The 21,578-nt window shown below is 45.0% G+C and overlaps 1 protein-coding gene across 1 annotated transcript in view; it reads right to left on the bottom strand.

The window, feature by feature from the left end:
• LOC144682980 (uncharacterized) overlaps positions 1-21,578 on the bottom strand; it is a 110,062-nt gene that overhangs the window by 43,059 nt on the left and 45,425 nt on the right. Inside the window, exons 3-4 of the mRNA XM_078545913.1 lie at positions 20,553-20,721; positions 3,839-3,965 (exon numbers count right to left, since the gene is read on the bottom strand). Coding sequence (XP_078402039.1) covers positions 3,839-3,965; positions 20,553-20,721 — 296 coding nt within the window. The remainder of the gene's footprint in view (positions 1-3,838; positions 3,966-20,552; positions 20,722-21,578) is intronic.

Below are 21,578 nucleotides of genomic sequence, written 5' to 3'. Positions count from 1 at the left end.
GATTACTCCCAGTGTCACATGCAAGTGAGTACAGAAAGAGGAGGATAAGGCAGATGAATGCATGGCTGGAAAGATGGTGCAGGAGGGAGGGCTTTAGATTCCTAGGACACTGGCTCTGGGGAAGATGGCACCTGGACAAGCTGGGACAGAGTTCCTTGCGGGGTTTTTACTAGTGCTGTTGGGGGGGGGCTTTAAACTAATTTGGCAAGGGTGTAGGAACCAGGGGAGAATATTAAAGAGTAATACCATGGTGCACAAAATACTGGGAGAGACAGATAGAACTAGAATAGAGAATAGTAAGTCAATAGGTGGAGTCGGAGCAAGGGAGAAAGTAATGAAGTCTAAATCAGGGTTATACTGCATGTATGTGAATGCACGGAGTATAGTAAAGAAGATTGGTGAATTACAGGCACATATTGCCACATGAAATTATGATGTCGTGGCGATAACAGAGACCTGGTTCAAGGATGTGCAGGACTGGGTGTTAAATATTCTTGGGTACAAGGTGTTCAGGAAATATAGGGCAGGCAGAAAAGGAGGAGGAGTGGCTGTATTGGTTAAGGAGAAAGAGGATGTCCTAGAGGGTTCAAGGACAGAATCAATTTGGCTAGAGCTAAGGAATAAAAGGGTGCGATTACATTGTTCTATGTAGACTATAGTCACCAACTAGTGGGAAGCATGTAGAGAAATGAATCTGAAGGAAAATTACAGAGAGGTGCAAATACTATAGAGTAGTTATAATGAGAGACTTTAATTACCTGAATATAGACCAGGATAATGGTAGTGTAAACGGCAGAGAGGGACAAGAGTTCCTAGGTGTGCTCAGGAGAATTTTCTACAGCAGTGCATGTCCAGTCCAACAAGAAAGGAGGCACTACTAGACCTGCTTCTTGGAAATGAGGTGGGTCAAGTAGATCAAGTGTCAGTGGAGGAACACTTAGGAGACAGTGATCATTGCATCATAAGCTTTAGGATGACAGTAGAAAAGGACAATGGGCAATCCAGAGTAAGAATAATTAAATGGGGGAGAGCCGACTTCAATGGGGCAAGAATGGAGTTGGGCCAGATAGGCTGGAACCAAAGGTTGGTGAGGAAAGCTGTAGCTGAACAATGGGCTACCTTCAAAGAAGAAATGGTTCAGGCACAGTCAAGATATGTTTCCTCAAAATGTAAAGGTAGGGCAAACAAATCCAGAGCTGCCTGGATGAAAAAGGAGATCGAAATTAAGGTAAAGAAGAAAAAGTGTGCTTATGACAGGTGTCAGGTAGAAAATACAATTAAGAACAAAGCTGAAAACAGAAGGTTCAAAGGAGAGATGAAGAAGCAAATAAGGGAAGCGAAGAGGGATAATGAGAAAAGACGGGCAACCAACATGAAGGGGAATCCCAAAGTCTTCTATAGGTATATACATAGTAAAATAAGGTAAAGTGGTAAAAGAAGGAATAGGCCAACAAGCGGCCAAAACGACGATTAACACATGGAGGCAAGCAGCATGGCTGAGGTATTAAGTGAATACTTTGCATCTGCCTTTACTAAGGAAGCAGATGTTACGCAGGCCATGGTGACAGAGGAGGAAACACTGTCACCAGAAGGGTTTAAAATTGATAAGGACAAGGATTTCTTTTGGTTCATCCAAGGTGGGCGTTGCTGGTTGGCCAGCATTTATTTCTAATTGCCCTTGTTCAGAGGGCATTTTAAGAGTCAACCACATTGCTGGTTGACCCATTGCTGTGGATCTGGAGTCAGGCCAGGAAAGGACAGCAGATTTCCCTCCCTAAAGGACATTACTGAACCAGATGAGTTTTTTTTAAAAACAATCGACAATGGTTTCATAGTCCTCAAACTTTGAATTCCAGAGTTTTATTAAATTCAAATTTCATCATCTGCCATGGTGGGATTTGAACCTGGGTCCCCAGAGCATTACCCTAGGACTCTGGAATAACAGCTCAGTAACAATACCACTATGCCACCGCCTCCCCCCAAATTAGATAAACTGTAGGTACTTAAAATTGACAAGGCGCCGGGACCGGATGAGATGCATCCAAGGATATTAAAGGAAGTGAGAGTGGAAATTGCAGGGGCACTGGCCATAATTTTTCAGTCTTCCCTAGACTCAGGAGAGGTGGCGAGGACTGGAGAGTTGCAGACATCACGTCATTGTTCAAGAAAGGTTGTAAGGATAAGCTCAGCAATTACTGACCAGTCATTTTAACTTTGGTGGTGGAGAAGCTTCTAAAAACAATTATTTGGGATAGAATTAATAGTCACATGGAAAAATGTGGGTTAATTAGGAAGAGCCAGCATGGATTTCCTAAGGGAATATCGTGTTTAACTAACTTGCTGGAGTTTTTTGAAGTGGTAACAGAAAGGGTTGATGAGGGTAATGATATTGATGTGGTGTAAATGAACTCCCAAAAGGCATTTGATATGGTGCCACACGACAGACTTGTGAGAAAAGTTATAGCTCTTGTAATAAAAGGGACAGTGGCAACGTGGACGCAAAATTGGCTGAGTAATAGGAAACAGAGGGTAATGGTCAATGGATATTTTTCGGGCTGGAGGAAGGTTTGTAGTGGAGTTCCCCAGGAGTCAGTATTGGGACCCTTGCTTTTCCTGATATATATTAATGATCTAGATCTTGGTGTGCAGGGGACAATTTCAACGTTTGTGAATGATACAAAAGTTGGAGACATTGGAAATTGTGAGGCAGACAGTATAGAACTTTAAAAAGACATAGACAAATTGGTGGGTTGGGCAGATATGTGGCAGATTAAGTTCAATTTATTTTGGTAGGAAGAACATGGAGAGACCATATAAAATAAGGGGTACAACTCTAAAGGGTATGCAGGAGCAGAAGCACTGGGTGTATATGTGCATAAAAGGACAGGTGGAGAGAGCAGTTAACAAAGCATACAGTATCCTAGGCTTTATTAATAGGGGCATAGAGTATAGTTCTGGGTTTTGTTTATCATTCAGTATGTTAGGGTATTAATTATACCCTATAAAACAAATTGAAAGAAATTAGCATCACAAAATAGTTTGAGATAAATACTTGATGCTGATGAAATCACTTTTAATGGTGCTCATATAGACGATTACGGGTTGGGGGTTGGGGGTTGTGCTGTAAGGAAATAGTTAAATTCCTTAAATTAACCTCAGCTTTAAATGAGTTTCTATTAGGAAACTGAAAATGTTAATTTTGTTAATAGCAATATGTTTATGGAGATTTAACAGTTACTAGATAGAGACTTTAGCTGATAATCATTCAGCTACATGCTTTCTTTGGCCCAGACTCCTCCAAGGACACCATGATAAGAGTGTGGCAAGTATTTTCTGTAAAAATAAATTAGTTATGGCAGTTAATTAGATGAGGTAATACTTTGAAACATGTGGATTCTCACACAGCCTACATGAAAGAGGGGTATTAAAAGAGAGATGATAGCTCAGACACTTCAATATTTGAAAAGGTTTAGTCAGCTAATTTACGTAATATGTGAATTCTCCAGCAATTCAGGGCTAAGGGGAGAAGGTGGGGGGGTGACACTAGCTAAATTGCTCCTTCGGAGAGCCAGCACAGACATGACAGGCCGAATGACCTCCTTCTATGCTGTAACTGTTCTGTGATTCTGTGAATTCATATTATTGTAAGTAGCATGAATGCCCATGGGACAGGAGCCATTTTCAGCACCATTTCAGCCAGAATTGCCAGTCCACATAATGTTCCTTGCTAATTTCCTCCTCCTGCAATGGAAAGAATTCCTAATCCTTTCTGCAGGTTGATTGAAATGTATACTATAATACTGTAATAACATTTAATATAAAAAACTTTGAAGAATACCTCAATGTTGTTGATGATAGCTTTGCAGAAGGAGCCTTATTATTTTTACAGGTCTTGGAACAGGAAGGCTGTGAAATTTTACTCAAGTTCTTGTCTGGTTTTCCACTTGTGTTTCTTATGAGGTTATCTGTGAATATAGTAACAAAAAGAAATAAACATATAGTAACATAGCATAAGTGAAACAATGTTACTCAAGTCCCTGTGAGTGCACCCAGTCTACTTCCATACTTAGAGGTGAGAGTCATGTCACTGATTTACAACTGATATACACTCAAGGAGCTTGACATCATCCAGGACAAAACAGCCTGCACGATTGGCACCCCATCCAGCACAGTAGCACCAGTGTGTACCATCTACAAGATGCACGGCAGGAACTCACCAAGGCTCCTTAGACAGCACCTTCCAAACCCATGACCACCAGCATCTCGAAGGACAAGGGCAGCAGACGCATGGGAACACCATCACCTGGAAGCTCCCCTCCAAGCCACTCACCATCCTGACTTGGAAATATATTGCCGTTCCTTCACTGTTGCTGGATCAAAATCCTGGAACTCCATCCCCAACAGCACTGTGGGTGTACCTACACCATAGGGACTGCAGCGGTTCAAGAAGACAGCTCACTGCCACCTTCTCAACGGAGGACTTTAAACTAACTCGGCAGGGGTGTGGGAACCAAGAGGAAATATTAGAAAGGAATACCAGGATGCATAAATATTGGGTGGGACAGATAGCACTAGGATAGAGAATAGAAAGTTAATAGGTGAAGTCGGGGTGAGGGAGAAAGTAACAAAATCTAAATCAGGGTTACTATGCATGTATGCAAATGCACGGAGTATAGTAAATAAGATTGCGGAGTTACAGGTGCAGATTGCCATGTGGAAATATGATGTTGTGGCGATAACATAGACCTGGCTCAAGGAAGGGCAAAACTGGGTGTTAAAAATTCCCGGCTACAAGGTGTTCAGAAAAGATACGAAATGAAAGGAGGAGGGGTGGCGGTATTGGTTAAGGAGAGCATTGCAGTGTCGAAGAAAGAGGATGTCCCAGAGGGCTCAAGGACAGAATCATCTTGGCTAGAGCTAAGGAACAAAAAGGGTGCAATTAGATTGCTTGATGTGATCTATAGACTGCCAACCAGTGAGAAGGACGTAGAAGAACAAATATGCAGAGGAATTGCAGAAAGAAATGCAAGCATAATGGAGTAGTTATAATGGGGGACTTTAATTACCAGAATCTAGACTGGGACAGTGGTAGTGTAAAGGGTGGAGAAGGGCAAAAGTTCCTAAAATGTGTTCAGGAAAATTTTCTACAGCCATATGTGCCCAATCCAACAAGAAAAGATGCGCTGTTGGACCTGGTTCTTGGAAATGAGGTGGGCCAAGTAGATCAAGTGTCAGTAGGGGAACATTTAGGAGACAGTGATCATTGTATTGTATGTTTTAGGATGATGATAGAAAAGGATGATAGGCAATCCAGAGTAAGAATAATTAACTGGACGAGAGCTGACTTCAATGGGGCAAGAACAGAGCTGGGCCAGATAGATTGGAATGAAAGATTGGCGGGAGAAACTGTTGCTGAACAATGGGCTACCTTCAAAAAAGAATCGGTTTGGGCACAGTCAAGGTATATTCTATCGAAAGGGAAAGGTAGGGCAAACAAATCCAGAGGTGCCCGGATAAAAAAGGAGATAGAGATTAAGATAAAGAAAAAAAGCGTACTTATGATAGGTGTCGGATAGAAAATTCAATTGAGAACCAAGAGGAATACAGAAGGTTCAGAGGGGAGGTGAAAAAACATATTAGAGAAGCGAAGAGGGATTATGGGAAAAGACTGGCAGCCAACATAAATGTGAATCTCAAAGTCTCTTACAGGCATATAAATAGTAAGAGGGTGGTAAAAGGAGGTGTAGGGCCGATAAGGGAACTAAAAGGGAATTTACACATGGATGAAGGGGCCATGGCTGGGGTATTAAATAAATACTTTGCATCCTTCTTTACCAAGGAGGTAGATGCTATCCAGGCCATGGTGACAGACAGGAAACTCTGTCACGAGAAGGATTCAAAATTGATAAGGAGGAAGTGTTGAATAGATTGTCGTTACTTAAAGTTGACAAGGCACTGGGACAGGACGAGATGCATCCAAGGATATTGAAGGAAGTGAGAGTAGAAATTGCAGGGGCACTGGCCATCATTTTTCAGTCTTCCCTGGACTCAGGGGAGGTGCCAGTGGACTGGAGAATTGCAAACATTACATCCTTGTTCAAAAAAGGTTGTAAGGATAAGCCCAGCAATTACAGGCCAGTCAGTTTAACTTCAGTGGTGGGCAAGATCCTAGAAACAATGGGCGGAATTTTCTGTGCCTGCTGGCAGCAGGCGCAATAGGTGGCGGGCGCGGACAACATGGTGCAATCTGGTTCACGACTGCAGGAAGGCAGGTCGTGATCATCCGTTCAGCCCGCCAACGGCGGGCCACTTTTCCTGCCAACTGTCAGCAGGGAACTCATTGTAATACATCAGCGTCTCATTAAAAGGCCACCCCGCCAGGCTCTGGATCCCCGCCGGATCATCCGTCCACGTTGGCAGGAAAGCAGGTCGAAGTGTTTCACAACAAAACGCAGGTCACGTGTACTTTGCAGCCTTCACTTTGGGGGAACTGAGATGAGTGAGCAACATCGTTTTCCACAGCTCGCCAAGGTCACCTGCTGCTCTGCAGGCTTCAGGGGCACCGGAGGGCTGGTATGGAGTGCCACCCAGGCCCAGAGATGACTAGTTGGGGTGGGGTTGTCCGGGGGCAACTGCTGCCTGGCCCCGGAGGCAACTGTACACGGGGTGGGAGGCTGGGTGGTGTCCGGGGCAACTGCTGCCTGGCCCTAGAAGTGACTGTACTCGGGGTGGGGGAGCGGGGTGGTGTCCGGGGCAACTGCTGCCTGGCCCTGGAGGCGACTGTACTCGGGGTGGGGGCGTCTGGGAGCAACTGCGGCCCTGGCATTGGATCCCGCGCACAAGCAATCGAGGTGGGGGGGGCAGGGTAGGCGAGGGAACTGGCCATGCATTAGGGATACCTGTATAAACTGACCATCCCGCTGCAACTGAGACAGTTCAGGCGCAGACACAGTGATATAATTGAGGTCCGGCTCCTAGCCTGCCCACCCACACAAGCAATGCGGAGACACCAAGGTGCCACTGAGCCCTCCAGACCTTACCCCCCACCACCCCGGCATAGACTGCGAGTCTGCAACCACTTTACTGGACCACACAGCAGTTGGACTGCACAAGTTGCACAATCTCCTCGCCAACGCTGGCCATGTAGCAGTCACTGCTGGAGGTGCTCACAGCCCCTTGCAATCTCAGCATCCCAGTTTGGACCAGTGTCCCCCATGTCGCAGATTGACAGGGCAGCCATGCAGCGCACTCATCTGTGGCCATCCGAGAGGTGGCCAGCACTTCCTGGGAAGCATTAAGGGACAGTCACACAGGGCCAGGAAAGGATGCTAAGTACACCCACAGAGATGGCCTACAGAGAGCAAGGAGGATGGAGGAGAGAATGACTGAGGCTCCTGGCCACGCAAAGGCAGGAGCAGCAACCTCAGGGAGAAGTGGCAGGAGGCGCTTGCACACACTGCCCAGGAGTGACAGTGAGCTGTGGCTGGTTGGTGTCTAGCGACACCCAGGGTCCATAGATGCGGCCTGTCATTCCTAAGATGACCGAAAACCAGTGTCACCAATGACTGCACATGTCTAGGGGCCTGGTTGCTCATATCTGCCACTTACTGCAGCACTTGGCGCCAAGGGGGCATGGAGGGCATCCACTGCCAGTGGCTGTGAAAATGACTGCGGCGCTCAACTTCGATGCTAGTGTCTCCTTTTAGTGCTCCACAGGTGACCTCTGTGGGATCTCACAAGCCGCCACCCACAAATGTATCCATGGGTTCACGAATGCCAGCTTCTTGAGGGCACACAGCTTTGTGCATTTTGCCTGGGACCAGAACATCCAGGATGCAAGGGCCATTGGATTCACCTAGAACTCAGGATTCCCACAGGCGCAAGGTGTAATCAACTGCACCCATGTGGCATTCAGGTCTCCGTCGCTACACATGGGGACTACATCAACCACAAGGGATTCCATTCACTGACTGTGCAGCTGGTATGCGACCACCAGAAATACACCCTGTAGGTGAGCGCACAGTTTCCAGGGAGTGTGCACAATGTCTACATCCTCAGTCGCTCACAGATCGCTGCAGTCTTCCAGGGTCCACAGAAGCTGCAAGGATAGCTCCTCTGGGACAAGGGTGACCCGCAGAGGCCGTGGCTGATGACACCCATGCGGCGACCTCAGACTGCAGCAGAGCGACGGTATAAAGAATCTCATGCTGCAGCTCACAACTTGATGGAACAGACCAATGGGATGCTGAAGATGCGGTTCCGGTGCTTGGACTGGTCGGGCGGTGCCCTGCAATATAGTCCACAGAGGGTGTCACGCATCATCGTCGTCTGCTGCCCCCTTTACAACCTGGCGCTCCAATGGAGAGACGAGCTGGCTGATGGGGATGAGGCTCTTGTACTGGCTAGGTGAGGCAGACGCGCTTGGGAGGCCCTCATAACTGCCAGATTTGAGGATGATGATGACGACATGCAATGAGGTGTCCCCATAGATCCTCACATCGCAGTTGTGAATGTTTGACTCCAGTCTGGCTTATAGCAGCGCCAAAAGCCTCTGTAAGAATGCTCCTGTCATGGAGATACAGTGGAGGCCCTAATAGTTGCTCGATCGCAGGAGAATGATGGCAACATGCAGTGAGGACACTCCATGAATCTTCACATAGCCTCTGAGAATGTCTGACTCCCGTCTGGCCGAGGGCAGCTCGCTTGCACTCCATGATCAGGGCCATCTCATAGAGAGGCAGCCATTAAACTTTAGATGCATCTGATGCTGTGTCCGCCCTCACCATCTGAGCCCTTCAGGAGCTGATGCACAGCATCAATAATCACACATGCTGGTGCGATGGGGGCCAGACCCACCTTAAATGTCCTGAGAGCGCACAGAGAATGCAAGAACTATGTAGCACCTGCCACTACGATTCTAGCAGCAACGGCCAGCACCACTGAGGAGCAGGCATCAGTAATGTTTCCAGGGAGTGTGAGGCTGGGCCGTCACTGTGGTCTGAAGGCTGCACAGAGCACAGGGAAGAGGACCTGGACTGAGACACCTGCCTTTTCCCTTGTGCAGAAAAGTTTCACATCTGAACGAGGAGCCACAGGCAGGGAGATATTCTTAGGAGTTTATTGGCAATGTGAACAGTACAAGTGACCAACACCCCTGCCCAGGCTGTGCAACTACTTTCCCTTAACTGCTATGTCTTGGTGCTCCCCAGACATCCACAGCAGAGGTGGAGGCAGCCTGCTGACTGCGACACCCTGCCTGTGATGACTGGCTGGCGTCCTCTGGAGGGCCAAGGCTTAGAAGGCCCCGGCCTGCTTTCGGGGTCCTGCTGTGTGGCAGTAGCATCCTCTTCGGCCTGTGAAGCTAGAGCTGCGGAGGTCACAGGAAGAGGGGATTTGGATGGGCCGGAGTCACCTGGGCAAATGACCCTGGGGTGTTCACATGCTGATCCTCCTCCCTACGGGTGCCCGAGGGCCCCCGGCTGACTCCATGAGGAGAAGGGGTAGCTGGAGTGAGATCGAACTGCCCAGCACCCCTCTCGTGTACACACTGTTGGAGGTCAACTATGGCATCAGCGATGGAGTTAAGCCCGCACAGCAATGCAGGAGCGACATTCTGGACCAAGGTCTCCATGGCGGCTGCCATCCTGCCAGTGTTGACCTCAGTGCATTGCAATGCTGGCGCTATCACCTCAGCCAGAAGATGGGCAGACTCCTCCATCGTGCCTTGCAATCTGAGGAGTGCAGTGGACATCCCTTCCTGATGTGCGCCAGCTTGCCTCTGCAGTTCCAGCAACTGTGACATGACCAAGTCCAGAGGCTCATCATCTGACTCAGATTCATCAGGTTTCTGGCCTCCAGCAGCCCTCTGAATGCTGGGGACCTGGGAGGTCCCTGCTGCTGCCTGCTGTGGATCAAACTGTGCACTGTGCTTACCAGTATGTAGTCCCATGCCTATTCTAGAGCTAGGTCCCACTGAGGTGTGTGTCTCTGCACTGGTGGAGGCTGTGGGTGAGCGCTGTGATGAAACTTGTAGGGGGGTGCATTCCGGTTCCCATTTGGATGCCCCTTCCAAACTAGCTTGAAGGCCCTGGGTCATGGACTCCACTGGCTCTTGGAGTGATGGGCCTGCGGAAACAAGGGGAGATAATTAGTGCATGGCAGTGGCCTGTGGCACAGAACACATTGCTCACAGCATGGTTGTCTGATGGATGTTGCACTGCTAGATCCTCACTTGGTAGAGCGGCGTCGACCTCAGAAGCAGGACCGGTCCCAATCATCGCCGGCCAGCTGGATGGCTCCATTCTCAAATTCTGTAAGGACCTTGAACTCCAGCATTCCTCCACCAGTCTGCGGCCTTTCCCTCCTGTTGTGAGCCAGTTTGTCCTGCATGGATAGAGATGCAGAGAGTGTATCAGGACGCCTGCCGGGCCAGATGATAAATGTGCCTGACCTATGCGGGTGATGAGCGGTCCCATTGACGGGCTGAGGACAACGCAGGTGTGTGTGAGAGAGTGAATGGTGATGACCCTTGAACTGGCAGTGAGTGAGGGCCCTGTGGATGAGAGATGGGTTTGTGAGTGTATGTGTTGAGAGTGATGAAAAGAGTGCCTTACCCTGGTGGAGGAGAGGAGATCATTCATCCTCTTGCGGCACTGGGTGGCTATTTTCTTCTGAAGGGCGTTTTCCCCGTCCATCGCTACCACCGCCTCCCAAGCTGGGTTGGTGACGTTGCTGCCCATCCTGCGGCCAGAGCAGGGGTACAGGACATCCCAGGGGGCCTCCACGGCATTCAGCAGTCGCTTGAGAGACATGTCATTGAAGCGGGGGGTTGCAGTCTTTTTTCCTGTGCTGGCCATTTCTCCCAGGCAGCGGTGGTGAATTGGTAGCGATGAGTGCTGTGCTGCGGCTGCCTTTTAAACATGGTGGCCGGCATGATGCAATGTCGGGATGATGGCGTGAGGACAAATGCGAGCCCTTCCCCCATGGAAACGTCATGTTTCCCGGGAATGCATAAATAACTAGTTGGGTTTGGGACAATATGGCACAAAAACCCGCTATTGCTGTTGGCGGGTAGGATGCCATTTTGCCCGTCCACTACTGCACTTAGTGCAAATCTGGGAAAATTCCACCCAGTTATTCGGGATAGAATTAGTGGTCACATGGAAAAATATGGGTTGATAAGGGAGAGCCATAATGGATTTCTAAAGGGGAAATCGTGTTTAACTAACTTGCTGGAGTTTTTTGAAGAGGTAACAGAGGGTAATGTTGTTGATGTGGTGGACATGGACTTTCAAAAGGCATTTGATGCAGTACCACATAACAGACTTGTGAGAAAAGTAATTGTTCATGGAATAAAGGGGACAGGAGCAATGTGGATACAAAATTGGCTGAAAATTAGGAAGCTGAGAGTAATGGTAAATGGATATTTTTTGGGCTGGAGGAAGGTTTGTAGTGGAGTTCCCCAGGGGTCGGTATTGGGACCCTTGCTTTTCCTGATATATATTAATGATCTAGATCTTGGTGTGCAGGGGACAATTTCAAAGTTTGTGCATGATATGAAGAGTGGGTGTGTTGTAAACTGCAAGCAGGATAGTGTAAAACTTCAAAAGGACATATGCAAGTTGGTGGAGTGGGCAGATAGGTGACAGATGAAGTTCAATGCAGAGAAGTGTGAAGTGATGCATTTTGGTCGGAAGACCATGGACAGACAATAGAAAATGAGGGGTGAAATTTTGAAGGGGGACAGGAGCAGAAAGACCTGGGTGGATATGTGCATAGATCATTGAAGGTGGCAGGACAGGTGAAGAGGGCAATTAATAAAGCATATAGTATCCTAGCCTTTATTAATAGGGGCATAGAGTACAAGGGCAAGGAAGTTATGCTGAATTTATATCGGACACTCATTGGACCTCAGCTGGAGTATTGTGTACAGTTTTGGGTGCCACATTATAGGAAGGATGTGAACACATTGGAGAGAGTGCAGATGAGGTTTACAAGAATGTTTCCAGGGATGAGAAACTTCAGCTTTGAGGATAGATTGGAGAGGTTGGGACTGTTCTCCTTGGTGAGAAGAATGCTGAGAGGAGATTTGACAGAGATGTCCAAAATCATGAGGGGGCTGGACAGAGTAGATAGGGAGAAGCTGTTCCCACTTGTGAAAGGATCATGAACAAGAGAGCACAGACTTAAAGTGATGTGCAAAAGAAGCAAATGTGACGTGAGAATGAACTTTTTCACACAATGAATGGTTCGGGTCTAGAATGCACTTCCTGGAAGTGTGGTGGAGGCAGGTTCAATTGAGGCATTCAAGAGGGCATTAGATGATTATTTGAATAGAAACAATGTGCAAGGGTACGGGGAAAAGACAGGGCAATGGCACTAGGTCATAATGCTCACTTGGAGAGCCGGTGCAGTCACGATAGGTCGAATGGCCTCCTTCTGTGCCGTTAAAATTCTGTGATTAGGCAATAAATGCTAGCCTAAACAGTAACGCCCACATCCCATGAATGAATAAAAAAATACATGTAGTCTATTTTTCAAATTTTATGTGAGGATCTGACTCACCTGTAATTCCAAGGCAGACAGGACAATGAAGAGGTCATTTTTGCTTGGATCACTGGTGATCCGGGACTGACGCAAATAGATCAAGTGAATAGTAGCTACAGATAGTAATTTTTATTATTGTCTTTATGTATACCTGTGTTTTGCTTTACAAATGCTGTAGAACATAGGGAGGCAGTGGTGTAGTGGTATTGTCACCACATTAATGACCCAGGGTAATGCTCTGAGGATCTGGGTTCTAATCCCACTGTGGCAGATGGTGGAATTTGAATTCAATATTTTTTAAAAAAACCTGGAATTAGAAGTCTAATGATGACAATGAAACCATTGTCATGAAAAAAATCATCTGGTTCATTAATGTTCTTTATGGAAGGAAATCTGCTGGCCTACATGAGGTTGATTCTGAAATGACTTAGCAAGCCACTCAGTTCTCAAGGGCAATTACAGATGGACAATAAATGCTGGCCTAACTAATGATGCCCACATCCCATGGATGAATTTTTAAAAATTCCTATTGAGTTTGGTTATGAATTAGATTTGGTTATGTGTTAAAAATAGAGCAATATATTTTGGCCCAGGGTAAGGCCATCTGTCTAACCAACTTGTTTATTCAATTATCCCCTGAAATTTTATAGCAAGTAATATAAGATACTGGAAAAACACTTTCCAACAGCAAGGAGTGAAAGGGTAAAATCACTCACAATCAATTAAAGGTTCAGGGGAAAACAGTTTGAGTACTCAAAATTATATTTTAAAAATCCTTCAAATTAGTTTGATCCAAAATAATTGGATGCATGATTTTTTTTTTGTAGTTAATACAACTATTTCAGTGGTAAATGTGCAAGTAAATGTGCAGTCATTACTACAACTTTCTTTGCAGAAAGTCAGAGTAATTTATGGCACAGGCCATGGAGTCTATGCCGGCTCTCCATGAAGCAGTCCAGTCACTTCCATTCCCCTCTCTGTCCTTGTAGTCCTGCAGGTTATTTCCTTTAAGTACCCATCCAATTTCCTTTTGAAACCATTCATCGCTTCAGGTTCCAACACATTCAAGGACAGTGAGATCCAAGTCATTACCACTTGATGCATAAAAGGTTTCCCCTCACATTCTTCGATCCCTTGTCCAAAATCTTAAATCTGTGTCCCCTAGTCCTGTGCCATCAGCTAATGGGAACAGATTTTCCTTGTCTACATTATCCAAACCTGTCACAATCTTGTACACCTCTGTTAAATATCCCCTCAATCTCCTTTGCTCCAAGGAGAACAACACCAGCCCATCAAACCAACATTGTCACTAAAATCCTCCATCCCTGGAAACATTCTGGTACCAGTCTCATTTTCCTCTTCACGTCCCCTCTCAACCTATTGCTTTTGACCTGGTCTTGCTTGGAAAATTCACCTGACATTCATTATACATCTTTTTTTGTTTTGTCATATTTTCTATCGCCTTTGTCATCTACGAAGCCCTGGTTTTGGTCCGCCTATCTTTTGCTCTTGTTGGAATGTACTTGAAGCGTCTCCTTTAAGACCACCCATTGTTCTGTTCCAGTTTTCCCTTTCAATCTTTGGTTTCATTGTACTGTGGTTAGATCCCTTCTCCTCCCATTGAAATTAGCACTCTTCCAATTCAGACAGTCTACTTTAGATTGTTCCTTGTTCATCTCCTTTACTAATCTAAACCTTATGATATGATGATCACTCTTACCCAAGTATTTCCCCACAGATACTTTGTCCACTTGGTTAACCTGATTCCCCAGCACCAGATCCAGCAATCCTTTCTAGTTGGGCCAAGAATATATTGATCAAGCAAATTCTCCTGAACACATTTCAGGAATTCCATACCCACCCCTCCGCATTGACACCCACCCCTTCCCACCCCCATCTTTACTCTTTAATCTGACACTATAATCAAATCAGTATTTGGGTAACTAAAGTCACCCAATATCATTGCTTTATAATTCTTGCATTTCCCAGGAGATTTGCCCTATTTCACTATTTGGAGGCTTACAGAATACGCCCAGCAATATGCCCATACCCTTTTTACTTCTTATTACAGTTACCCCCTCAAGGACATTCTTTATTTTCAACACTGCAATATCTTCCCTAATCAATACTGCCACACTTATCTCCCTTTTCTCCTTCCCTATCTGTTCTGAACAATTCATATGCTTGAATATAAAGCACCCAGTCCTCACCATTTTTAAACCACATTGTCATAGCCACTACATTACATTCCAATGCAGCTATTTGTGCTTGTAACTCATCAAGCTTGTTCACCAGACTTTGTGCATTTACATTTATGCATTATAATCCTGTCTTTGTATTCCTTCTTAGTCTGCTTCCATCTAACATAGAACTACTTCCTTCTCTAGTACTGTCTAACACTCTCACTTTATGCATCTTATTCCTCTTTTCTACTCCTACCTACAGTGCGCAGCCCCCTGCCACTTTATTTTAAACCCTCTACTGCCACACAAGTGAACTTTCCTGCAAGCACATTGGGTCCCAGTCTTCTGTCTCAGATTCAGAATCTGAAGCCCTTCCTCCTGTACCATGTCTCAAAGCCATACACTGAACCTCCTAATTCCCTATTTCTACTCTCACCAGCATGTGGCTCAGGGAGTAATCCAGAGATTATTAACCTTTGTGGTCCTACTTTTTAACTTCCTCACTAGCCCCTGGAAGTCTGATTGTAGAACCTCAACATCGTCCCCTCTCCCAGCCATGTTGTTTTAACCGATGTGCACCAGAACCTTTGGCTCACTCCTTTCCCCCTGCAGAATATTCTGCACCCTCTCTGTGATGCCCTTTCTCCTTGCACCACACCGTTTGGGACTCACAATGACAGTTACAGAAATACCTGTATATCCTCCTAACTATGAAATCTCCAAACAAGTGCATTTCTACTCTTTGCTGTTTCCTCCTGTGCAACCTCTTGCCATGGTTTGATCTGCACTCCTTCAAGGTGTCGTCACCCACAATGTTGAGTACTTTTTTGAAAGTGGCACACAACCCAAAGACTCCTTTGCTTCCTGCCTCTTCCTACTGTTCCTGATAACCACTCATCTACTGTGCTGAGCTCATACTGCATGTGGGGTGGCCACCTCCTGTAACGTTAGATCCAAGAAACACTCATTCATCCTGATACATCGCAGGATTTTAGTTGCCTCTCAAGTTCAGAAATGCTGAGCTTGAGCTGAAACAGCTGGAGCCACTTCCTACACACATGGTGCCCCAAGACAATGAAATGTCCTGAATTTCCCACATGATGCAGGAATTGCAAGCAACAGGCCACAGATACCCATCCATGATCTAAAAACAACACCTCTATTTTCTCTTTGACAGACTAGTTTGCACCTTGTTTAAACTATTAATTTTAATTAATACCCCTAGACTTGCTCCAAGCTAATACTCTTATTAATTCACTTACTGTTATACTTACCCAATTAATTTCCTAATTGAACAAATGGTTCAGTTTGGAGAGAGAAAAAGGGAAACATACTCACAAACTAATCACTAACCTGCTTCCCTCTGATATCACACTTTTATTTTTTTTGCGAATTTACTTTGATTTTCATTCTATCCATTATCTCTCTTATCACCATTTCTACTGATGGTTTGTCAGATTCTTCTTTAGTAAAAACCCATACAAACACTTATTAAGTATTCAAGCCTTGCCCTGAGCCTGTAAGCATATATCGCCCTCTATGTTCCCAAATAGGACCACTCCACCTTTTATTACCTGTAGTGTAAGAGTCTGGCACATAAAGGGTTAACATGGGACTGAGTACAGTCCTGCTCACACAGTGATATGAGAGAACACATGACCCACACAGAATCACACAGTGCAGAAGAGGCCCTTTGGCCCACTGAGTCTGCACCGACACGTGAGAAACACCTGACCTACCTACCTAATCCCATTTACCGGCACTTGGCCCATAGCCTTGAATGTTATGACGTGCCAAGTGCTCATCTAGGTACTTTTTAAAGGATGTGAGGCAACCTGCCACCACTACCCTCCCAGGCAGCGCATTCCAGACTGTCACCACCCTCTGGGTAAAAAAAGTTTTCCTCACATCCCCCCTAAACCTCCTGCCCCTCACCTTGAACTTGTGTCCCCTCGTGACTGACCCTTCAACTAAGGGGAACAGCTGCTCCCTATCCACCCTGTCCATGCCCCTCATAATCTTGTACACCTCGATCAGGTCGCCCCTCAGTCTTCTCTGCTCCAACGAAAACAACCCAAGTCAATCCAACCTCTCTTCATAACTTAAATGTTTCATCCCAAGCAACATCCTAGTGATTCTCCTCTGCACCCCCTCCAGTGCAATCATAACCTTCCTATAATGTGGCGACCAGAACTGCACACAGTACTCCAGCTGTGGCCTCACGTCTAGGGGTCAGTGTAGCATTGGACAGAGCTGTGTGTAGAAGCAAGCATAGAGACAGCCCCTAGTTTGGGCAATACTGTACATATGCTAATGGTTATGTGTTACCAGTAAACACTACTTTTCAACCTTACAAGCCTCTGAACCTCTTAGTGAAACCTCCTGAACAAATCCTTACAACATGGTGGTAATGAATGGAACAGCTCAAAACCTCACAGAGACTGCAGAAGAAAATTAAAATCTTGGAAAACTGAAGAAAAGTTCAAGAAGCGAAGGAACAGAAGGAAATTGCCAGAGAAAAACTCCAACGAAAAGCTTGGAGCTGAAGGCAGTAATTAAATTCCTCACTACAGCTGAAGACGCCACTGAATCCTGTGGAGGTCCAGCTTAAATACTCAGAGTGTGCAGAGTCAGCAGATCTAGCAGGGGTTAGCTAAAAAATTAAAACTCCTGGACGACACAAGACCTGAAAAAAATCTAAATACTGCAGTGGTCAGAAATTGCCATTTAAATCGCAGTCCAAGAGACTTGATTCCCGAGTCAGAGCCTGAACACATGGCAGCCAAGCTCGCTCTGAACAAAGAAAAAAAAAATTAATTAAAAATTAACCGCGACTGAGTAGGCAGCTTAAAAAACCCAGCAAAAGTTGGGATTTGATGCTTCCAAGCCCCGATAACACTGCACTAAAGCTGGGAAGACTCTGACCAGTCGATACAGGCAGCCAGTGTTGAAAAAATTTAAACGTTGGGATCACGAACGCCCTTACTGTGGGAGTCCGCCAACACCAGCAAGCGTGGGAAAACCCTTTATGAAGAAGCGTCCAGCGGTATCATCTTGGATTTTCAGAAACCTCTTAAAGCTGAACCTACAATTTAAAAAATTTAACCATGGATCAGAAATCCACTCTTCCAGACCAATTTGGACTTATCCAAATGTTTAGATCATTCACAACTTTGGGGACTTTAGGGAAAGAGATTCCTATACATGGTTCTTCCAGGTCTGGATATAAAGACAGAAACCGAACAAGTTAACACACTGCTTTATTCAGCAGGCTTGATAACTGCCAATATAATAGCTAGACAAGGAATCAACGAATCATTTGCAAAATTTGATAAGTTTTAAAATTATTCAATACTTATTTTAACCTCAGAAGTAACAAAATCTTTGAAAGGGCTAAATTTAATGAACATGTCCAGCAGCCAGGAGAACCTGTTGACTCCTTCATTGATGAGCTGTACTGAATGGTGGAAAACTGATTACGGTGATCTGAAATCTGAGCTAATCAGGGACAGAATAGTTGTAGGAATGGCGGACGAAGCACTCTCAGACATGCCTCAAGCGAAGGAAGATCTAGCTCTTGAGAAAACCATCCAGATTGTCAGGCAATCTGAAATCTGTTTGCAGCACAGTTCCATATTAACGGGCGAAACCAAGCCGTAGTACAAAGTAAACCCCACTGTCCAATTAATGAAACAGCACAGAAACAGGGACACTCCAGGCCAAGGAAAGCAATACCCTGGCTGACCAGTTGAGCGACTATGCCAGTGTTGTGGGGCAAAGCGTCCCCACATGCGTGATTAATGTCTGACAATTGCAGCCCAATGCTTCCAATGTAACTGAATAGGACACTTCAGGAAGCTGTGCAAAGCCAAAACATCAAAACGCACAGAAGATCCCAAAAGGATTCACAGGGTTGACATAGCACACCAGAGGACGCACAGCCATGCTTCTTGGGTGATCCTGAATTTTCGTTCAGGGATGTGGATATCTTAGTTAATGGCCATCTCACAAACTTTAAGTTGGACACAGGAGCTAGTGTTATGGTCCTATTGGACAAAGGACCATGGCTGGGAGACCTCTGGCTACGAACAACAGACACACCACTTTATGAGCCAAGAGAAGTCTGACGTCTGGCCACAGGCATAGTTCTGGAGCTATTAAGGTATGGTGGCAAACAAATCTTCAAGCTGATGTAAGTCATCTGTAACCAGTCTTTTTTTCTCTTGAACAGAGATGCCTGTGTAGCCTTGAATCTCCTGAAAACAACAGAAAATGTCAAGACAACCACTGTCATAAATTATACAGAATTGCAAGTTCCTGAGAGCTCCAACAAGAAAGATTCTCTCCACGGGGATTTTAGCTCTGAATTGTCTTCTCTCTTTGCAGAGCAAGTTTGCCCACTTTTGTTACAGATGCCAGAAGCCCCTCATTAGTCAAACCAGCCAACCATTCAGATGGTTACCACAACACCTCAAGTAGACGACAGTCAAGAGAGGAACCAGCAATGAGAAGAGCCTCAACCTCCGGCTCTGATGCCAGTTGGAGAGATAAACCCTAAGACCACAGGGCAGATACTGCAATCCCCAGCCAGCATGACAGTGCCATAAATGATGCTGGAACTGAGTAGCAGCCATCCATTAACGACAGCACACCACTCAGCCAAACGCAAAGGTGAGCTTACTAGCAAGTCACATCCTCACAACAGGAAGGGCCATCTTCCATCCCAGTGTGTGTCACGGTGAGCTGCACGAAGGCAAAGGGGGAAAAAAACTGTAGAGACAAGCCCAGAGTTCATCCCCCTGATAAAGCAATCACTACATTTGGGGAATCAGCAAAAAGCAGTTCAATGCCAAAGAACAGAAAAAGAGGATGAAAAGGCACCCAGATGCCATAAAAACCTTTGATTCAACAAAGCTTACCTGCAGCAACTGAGCCTACCACTCCTTCACCAGTAGTGATAACAAGATATGGAAGGGTTAAAAGGCCCACAGACTGCCTGAAACTATGGACTTAGAGAATTTAGGGAGAGAGATGGGGTAGTAGTAACGATGTGAATGCATGGGGTAATCTGGGATAACTTGTAAATACATTGAATAATGACTTGGGGGAGCTGCAGTATAAAGATCTGCCATATAAAGGGTTAATCTGGGACTGAGAACAGCATCATCCACACATTGATGTAAGAGAACACATGACCTGCACGTAGGGGTCAGTGTAGTATTGGACAGAGCCATGTGTAGAAGCATGCATGGAGATAGCTCCGTGCCTGGACCTTTACTGTACCTATGTACATAGTTTCTGGTAGTTAATAATGTTGAACTGCCTAAGACTACGAATACCTTAATAAGACCTACTGAACTACGCCCAGCACCTTACAACATTACCTCCTTACTATTTACATGCTGGAAGAAGGTTTTTGGGTTCCTTTTTATGTTGGCTACCATTGTATTCTCATTTTCTCTCTTTGCCAGGCATATTTTCCTCTTATATAAAAACAAAAAGCTAAAAGCTACTATTTTCCTCTTCACTTCCCCACTCAGCCTATTGTATTTGACCTTGTTTTTGCATCTGACATGAGTCATACATCCTCTTTTTTCAGAATCTATGTGAATAAACTGACAATTAAAAAATCCAAGAAAATTATGTATCTTTGAAAGCAGTTAAATCAAATTAGTAGATAAACATTCAGGTTGATAATAAGTAGGTACTATAGCATAACTTTAATATTCTTTGCATTGTAACAAAGCCAACATTTTTTCACACATATTGATAGAAAAAAATATTAAAGTATACAATCTAGTGATGTAAAGGTACAAGTCTTACTTTTTAAATGACAAAGGCTGTCTTTTCCGTTAATCTTATCCTCAACCTTGCGTGACAAGCTTTCACGAAAGAGAAAAAAGTTTGGAAATGCTTTAGATTTTTCTTCTCTGTCAGAATCAACAACATCCAGAATTCTTGTAAGCTGTCCTTCAGAGATGCCTTGAACACCCTAGGAATTAATGTGTTCCATGTTATTAATGGCAAAAATCTGAGAACTGTGAATACTTTGAATAAAATTATTCATTACCCCACTCATAAATGAAGGGTATTACAAACTGGTAATCTCATGGGTAATACACTATCAAGGTGAAACTATTCTTACTACAGAGATTGAATTAAAATGTATTAAGCTGAAATAGGAGCTAAACTGTTTGCCCAGTTTTGAAATGAATATGCATGAACTTTCAACTCTAATCTGCCTGCTGTCTGGAAGTGTTGGTACATTAGGATTAGTAAAAATAATGCAGACTGAATGCCCAATCAAAAGTACCAGGAAGAATGTTGTTCAATGGCTAAACATTACTGGATCAAGCAGTGAGGTGGACAAATCATATGAGAAAGGAGAAGACAGCACAAAAGACCTTCAGATGATGATAGCTGACAGGAGGAAATATTCTACTGAATCCATGGATATGCCAGCAATGTGGCAAAAAAACTTCAACTGTCTGTGGAAGGCTATCACATGGGGATTACATTAGAGATGCTCCAAAGATATTCCAAAGCTGTCAGAATCGAAGTAAAATGCGAAAGCGAGAAACAAGCATTAATAAGTTTATCCTGCCTTACAGCGAGCCTTGCTAGATACAAAGGATGTCCATTCATCCCTGCTGTCCAGCATTGTCAATAGCAGCAGGGCAGAGAATTTAAAATTTCAAGTGACTAAAGACCAATACAATCAATTACAGGGCAATCCATTGCATTGGCTAGATGGGAAAGTAAAAATTTATGCACACTTTTTAGAGAACTGCAACCAATAGCTCATATACTACCACCCATGGGTGGAATTTTCCATACCCATTAGCATGA

This window comes from Cetorhinus maximus, chromosome 7, assembly GCF_964194155.1.
Source record: "Cetorhinus maximus chromosome 7, sCetMax3.hap1.1, whole genome shotgun sequence".
NCBI lineage: Eukaryota > Metazoa > Chordata > Chondrichthyes > Lamniformes > Cetorhinidae > Cetorhinus > Cetorhinus maximus.
The sequence above is the reverse complement of the archived record's forward strand: the minus strand, read 5'-3'. Positions and strand labels throughout refer to the sequence as shown.